This window comes from Sinocyclocheilus anshuiensis, unplaced genomic scaffold, assembly GCF_001515605.1.
Source record: "Sinocyclocheilus anshuiensis isolate Anshui unplaced genomic scaffold, SAMN03320099.WGS_v1.1 scaffold682, whole genome shotgun sequence".
NCBI lineage: Eukaryota > Metazoa > Chordata > Actinopteri > Cypriniformes > Cyprinidae > Sinocyclocheilus > Sinocyclocheilus anshuiensis.
The window spans coordinates 175,346-182,229 of NW_015547682.1; the positions used below are offsets into that span (position 1 = coordinate 175,346).

Genomic DNA, 6,884 nt, shown 5'->3' on the forward strand with positions numbered 1-6,884 from the left:
TGTGCATTTTTCTTCTTCAAATTATAGCTGAATGGTTTGCAATTAATAATTTTAAATCTAGATTAAATCAAGGTTTATCTAATAATTCTGTTGCACCAAACTTCAAACCTTTAAAAATAAGCAGGTTTACATTTTTAACCCATCATTTTGATTGGATTTAAGTTATATTTAAGATTAACTTTAATCCTGTTGCACCATAACGTTAAACTCAGATTTAAATCTCAATTATGGATCAACTTTAAACGTAACCCTTAAATGCATACCTCGGGTCTTTAGTGACCCGGGACATCATTCTCTTCCCTCAACTTTCTTAGTATTCCTCAATCTATTAATTATAAACAATATAACAAGAAAAAAACAGTAAAATATAAAAGAATGCCAGTTTTCTGATATTTTTTTTGTTAAAAGTGTATAGGGTCGCTAGAGACCCGAGGTATGTAAATGTGTAAGTATTTTTTCCTGCGCAACTCGGAGATCGCTACTAGACGAATCATGTAATTTTTTATTTTTTTATCTCTGTTCTTTTGTTGTAAGTTATGCTATTACTCCAGTAATTTATACTAGCCTATCCAGCGCGCACTGAACGCAGTCTCTGGCTTATTGCCAGTCGAGCGCAACGCTGCAGGGACGCGTCTATAACGACTTTGATCTGATCATAAAGTCTTTCCGAGTCACAGGGCTCAAGTCAAGTCTCGAGTCATTGCTGTCAAAGTCTAAGTCGAGTCTCAAGTCTTCTTTAATTATGTCGAGTCGCAAGTCATCAAATTTGGGACTCGAGTCCGAGTCAAGTCTCGAGTCAAGTGACTCGAGTCCACACCCCTGGTAATATGCATTGCTAAGAACTTCATTTGGACAACTTTAAAGATGATTTTCTCAATATTTAGATTTCTTTGCACCCTCAGATTCCAGATTTTGTTTGTGTATCTCAGCCAAATATTGTCCTATCCTAACAAACCATACATCAATGGAAAGCTTATTAATTCAGCTTTCAGATGATGCATAAATCTCAATTTCACAAAATTGACCCTTATGACTGGTTTCGTGGTCTAGGGTCACAAATATCAGTACACAAGTAGAAGTCCATCGATACTGGATTTTGCTGATACTGTAATGCGCTTAAAGAAAGGCAATAAAAATATTATCGTGGCAACACAAATAAAATCTATACTGAATGTGTTAAATAATGTTCCTAGTCTTTCTTTCCTGTGATGCGGCGGTTCAGAGAGAAAACACAGGAGATTACGCTGATTTAAATGCCAGATACTGTTTATTGTGTGACCAAAATATCAATAATAGCCCGGATAAAAAAAAGATTTTCAATAAATAAATCTGGGACTCTTGCTTTGAAATGTCTATGCTTTCCTACTTTAGCTGAGAGACATAAAATATGCATATACACCCATCTAGAAGATATTATAATATAAACATCTCAGTTCATCAGCGGTGCATCATAAGCAATTTTTAGGCATAAATGTGTTAAGGTCATTGCACACTGAGTCCGAAATTATCGTATGCGTTTTTTCGTATTCGTCATCCTTTCCTATCAAAATGCTTGCTACGGATGCGAAAACGCAGAAAATCGAACCTGATCCGAATTGTTTTATGACGGACGAAAGTTTCGGAGGCAGTGTGTAAAAACGTGATTGACACAACGTGAGGTCGTATTTATTTTTTAACGTGCGAAAATTTCTCAGGACTCCTTGCGCAAAGACCTTAACATTCACTGATTGCAAACGGCTCTGAAACTGCAACAGCGCCACGTTTAGATTTGTAAACTTGCAGCGCTCACATTTACTTCACTAAATCATAACCTTTTAAAGTTTAATAAATCACATATCTATTCTGTGTTTATTTCTATTGTGTCGACTTGTGTCCCCAAATGTAACACCTCTTAAAACGAAAATTAAGACTATTTAAGGAAGTGGTCTCAAACTCAATTCCTGGAGGGCCACAGCTCTGCAGAGTTCAGCTCAAACCAGCTCCAAATCACACCTGCTTGGAAGTGAAGACCTTGATTAGATGGATCAGGTGTGTTTGATTAGGGTTGGAGCAAAACTGTGCAGAGCTGTGGCCCTCCAGGAATTGAGTTTGAGTCCAATGATTTAAGGCCTTATTTATAATGGCCTTAAATTTGATCAGTTTGATTTAAGACTTTATAAGGACCTGAAACTGTTTTTTCTACAGTGTTTCGACTCGTTTGAGGCGTGTCATGAAACAAAACCACATCCGAATGCTAACTCATCTCCGCAGAACCCAGGGGCAGCTCATTAGTTCGCTGCAGTTTTTATAAACACAAAGAGCTTCTGATGGCGTTCAACACTGAACTGTTTTCTCTGCGCAGCGAGATACGAGATCTGAGGTCTGCAGAGGTCACCGCGAGGCTCCTCAAACTTCACTAGACTTTCAGAGTGACTGATAAACCAGCTGAGATCCAGAAATGACTGGACGGAGCTCCACGAGGTCGTTTCCCCCGCGGGGGACGTACCTGAAGACGTGGGGTCCTCTGAGAAATCGTGGAGGTCTTCAGGAGGGTCGCCGTAGAACGAGTTGAACTTGTGACTCGAGACGGCAGCGAGGACGGCGCCCTGTGAATCACACACACAAACTCATCTCTATTTCATTCATTACACTGTCAGATTCAAACAGGGCATTTTGATTAAATCATCTCGACGAACCGCAGACGTTTGACATTTGCACTCCAGAGATCTCACAAACATATTAGATCATCCAAACGCACGTCTTCACCTTTACACAGGCTCATCAAAGCTCCTCACGCCTCCTTATTCCTCTGTGCTCCAACCGTCACGCACCTCTGATGTACCAGAAGAAAACATCCCCTGCTTTCATGTGGTTTCTGTCAATGAGAACTTTACTCTCGCTAACCTAAAACTGCTGTTTAACTTCCAAACCTTCTGTATCAATGAATTCCCACCAGTCACTTCTGATTACTAGATACGGATTTTTAAATCATTTTACAGAAATGAAATATTACCGAAAATCACATTTTGTATATATAGTGACCGAGTGAAAAGATGCTTTCTGGTCTATTTAGTTGAAATGGATCTGAAAAACAGCTCAATTTGAGTGTTATTACTGGATTGAAACCGCATTGTGTTTCAATGATATCTAAAGCTAAGTGTCAATGTCGTAAAACATTCCAGTGTTGACAACTGTTTATCAACAACATTTTTTTCACCTGTGAAAACAAGATGATAACTACATACCAAGCTTAAAGGCACAATATGTAAAAAAATATATATTAAAATATCCAAAAACCACTAGAACAGTGTTATATATTTTGCTGACTTGTGTACTTACATTATCCCAAATGTAGATGAAGACTACAACTCCCATGATTCCACACTCTGTCACAGCGTCATCAAACTACGCCTTTGTTTCTTTGTTTGTTTTGAATACGCGCCCTCTAGCGGCGAAAATTACATATTGTGCCTTTAACTACACATAAACACAGTTGTTTAAATGAATGTAAACAGTTGGGAGAATATCAGATGTGTATCCGTTTATCAGATCTGTGCATTCAGTCTTAAAGTGATAGCAGCCTAATAAACCTGCTGCTGTTCATAGCAATCAAACAACAAAATAGAAAGAGAAAATCCCTCACTGCTCTTCACTAAATCACTTTAATAGCTTTAATAAGGATTTATCTTTAATTTCTATAAATAAATATGTCTGCTTATTCTTATATAACGTTCTAATAAAGAATGCATATATAACCACTGGTCTTTTATTGAAAATAAGACCCTGATTTTTGTTCTATAAGTGGTTTGATTTTTTTTTTTTTAAGATAAACAAAGTCGTGTTATGCGTCACAGCAGTTTAATCTGTGTCTGTGTTGCACATTCAAACCTTCATATCATTCATATCAGGTTAATAGATGTTTTCTCCAAGTGTATATGATGAGTTTGGACATTCTAGAGAAATGCTTAATGTTTTATAATTTAACTAAACCTGTTAACTAAACCTACTTTATTTTTCGTTTACTAAAATATTATATTTGTGACCCTGGAGCACAAAACCAGTCATAGGGTTCCATTTTATGAAATTGAGATTTATACATCATCTGAAAGCTGAATAAATAACTATGTTTATATATTTATATATAATATAATAATATAAATATATATACACATGTAAATATTTTCAAAATATATACTGTATGTGTGTGCATTTAAATATACATAATAAATAAACACAGTACACACACATATAGTATGTAAACAAAAATGTTTATTTTGGATGCGATTAATCGTTTGACAGCACTAGTATATATATATGACTGCTTTTGTGCTCCAGGGTCACATTTAGTCTCTAGTTTAAAACTACACTAAAACTAACTCAAATGATGCTGCCCTTTTTTCCCCTTTTTTAATGAGAGCCAGGTTTAGTCATTCAAAATTAAAACTAAATAAGATGTTTAAGATTAATTTTTCCCAAAAAACTTAAAACAAGATTTGGATTTATTTGATTAAAAACCTATCAACCGAAAGAATCAAGTTTCTCACAGGAGTTTATTACAGTCTAGACAAGATGGACACTTGGGATAATTCTCTATGCGGTCAAAACGTTGGGCGCGTGTGGTCTGCGGTGTTGGGTGACACGAGGAATTACTGCACGATTACAATAAATACCTTCAGTTTCCTCCGAGAGTTGAACTTCCTCAGCTGCTCCACCGTCTCGGGCAGGTGGATCTTGTACGAGTAGCGATCTCTCTCCTGCACGACACGCACAAACATGAGACAAACTCAACCCGATACCATGCTTGAAGGTCACAAACAGGAAGTGACTTCTACAGGAGGAGAAATGACAATCAGGTTAATTTTGAAGACAATAGCAGCAGCGTGCGACCTTGAGCCAGGGATGGTTGAGCGCCTCATAGACGGTGATTCTCTCGGCCGGGTCCAGCATTAGCATGCGTCGCACCAGGTCTTTAGCGCTCTCAGAGATCTGACTCCACTGCCGCGGGTTCATCTGACAAACAAACACATCGCTGAACCACACAAACGACTGGACCGGCTTCATCCAGCTGCAGCTATGAGTGCTCGTTTGTAATGACACAGAGCTCGGTTCTGACCACTGTATTTACAGTACAAATATCTAAACACTATTAAAGCTAGATTCATTTGACAGAAGAGTAGTCTTTAGCATTAAATGAGAAGAAATATCTGACAGTGGGGTCAGAGAATAAACTTGTTATTTAAAATAAATAAATACATATGTTTTATAATTATTGTATTATTTAAAAAAAAGTTTATTTTTCTGATCCCATTGGCAGATATTTTTCATTGTTTTAATCAAACTCATAATCTCTCAGAAAACAAGACTTCTCATCTTCTGTCATTTTGCATTAAGTAAATCTATCATGATTTAAGAATTTTTAGAAAACACACTAGAAAAAAAATATTTTCTTACTTGATTATTGATTATTATTATTTTAAATCCTTTTATATGTAAAGCACTTTGAAATACCATTGTGTATGAAATGTGCTATATAAATAAACTTTGCCTTGCTTAGTATTTTTGTCTTGTTTTCTAGTACATTCGGTTACACTTTATTTTAAGGTGTCCTTGTTACAGTGTAATTATACATGTGAGTACTGAGTAATATTAATTAACTACATGAACTTACTATATGGTTAGGGTTAGGATTTGGGGTTACTTGCATATAATTTATTGTTATTATAATAGTAAGTACATGTAACATGTAACAAGGACACCTTAAAATAAAGTGTTACCAAACATTCTTGAATCAAGATTCATTTACTGGAGAAGTAAAATGATTAAGATATTAGGGGACAGTTGCGCAACCATAGTCACCACGGTAAGACTGTGTCTTAGGAATCAGTTTGATTAACTAGCAGTTAACCAAGTGGTTACTTTTCAGAGTCAAATGAGATCAATCTACATTTTCAATGCAACTGACTTTAAAATATTACGACCAGTCTTGCAGAAAAAAATAGGACTAGTCTAAGCAGTTTATGCAACCAGCATAAATATCTGAAAAAATATCTGTCGGTGGGTTAAGAAAAATAATCTTAATTCAAAGAGAAAACAATTGGCAGATCCTAATTAAAAACTCGCTTCATTTTGATACAGTTTTCAGAAAGCAAGAATGAATCTCTTAATATCTCTGTTATTTTGCTTCTCAAGTAGATGTATCTTATGTATAGCACTGTCTATTCTCTCAATCCTAGATGTTCTCAGGTTGTCACACAAAGCACTCTAACCCTTCTCCATTAATATATGCAATGCTGTGCTTGGTCAAAAGTTATCTTAGAACTATTGTTATGAATCATGTGCAGCACATATCTATGATTTGAAACAGATTTCTCATTCTGCTCCTAAAACACCAGTGGAAGGTTCTGACATTAAAATCGCTCCACCTGACGTGTCTTCAGTGCTCTGGAGGTCGAGTGATGTGCTTCTGTCAATCACGCAGTACCTTGTACTTTCCTTTCACAATGGCTTCAAACAGACGCTCCTTGGTGCCGTAAAAAGGCAAACAGCCGCTCAACAGGATGAAGAGAATGACCCCGCAACCCCAAACATCCACCGGCTTCCCGTACGGCTCTCGCTTGACCACTTCAGGAGCCATGAAGTGAGGGGTCCCTACCCGACCTACACACACACACAGAGAGAGACAAAGAGGCCTGAGGCTTCAGGAACAAATCAGAGCAAAGAGCTGCACTTCCTGTAAACATGATCTGCTGTGGTGTGAATACACGTACCTCCAGCCACCAGCCCTGACTCGCCCAGCTGAATCGCCACGCCGAAGCCGCCCAGTTTAACAGGAGCAGAGTTCTCCTTAGAGGCCAGCAGCACACAGTGAGGCTGAACACACACACACACACACACACACACACACA

At 37.3% G+C, this 6,884-nt stretch overlaps 1 protein-coding gene across 1 annotated transcript in view; it reads right to left on the reverse strand.

Annotated features, from left to right (window-relative positions):
- Nucleotides 1–6,884, reverse strand: part of LOC107703103 (peripheral plasma membrane protein CASK-like) — a 65,708-nt gene that overhangs the window by 24,958 nt on the left and 33,866 nt on the right. Inside the window, exons 6-10 of the mRNA XM_016505626.1 lie at nucleotides 6,747–6,849; nucleotides 6,461–6,636; nucleotides 4,867–4,989; nucleotides 4,650–4,733; nucleotides 2,486–2,585 (exon numbers count right to left, since the gene is read on the reverse strand). Of these exons, the coding sequence (XP_016361112.1) occupies nucleotides 2,486–2,585; nucleotides 4,650–4,733; nucleotides 4,867–4,989; nucleotides 6,461–6,636; nucleotides 6,747–6,849 (586 nt within the window). The remainder of the gene's footprint in view (nucleotides 1–2,485; nucleotides 2,586–4,649; nucleotides 4,734–4,866; nucleotides 4,990–6,460; nucleotides 6,637–6,746; nucleotides 6,850–6,884) is intronic.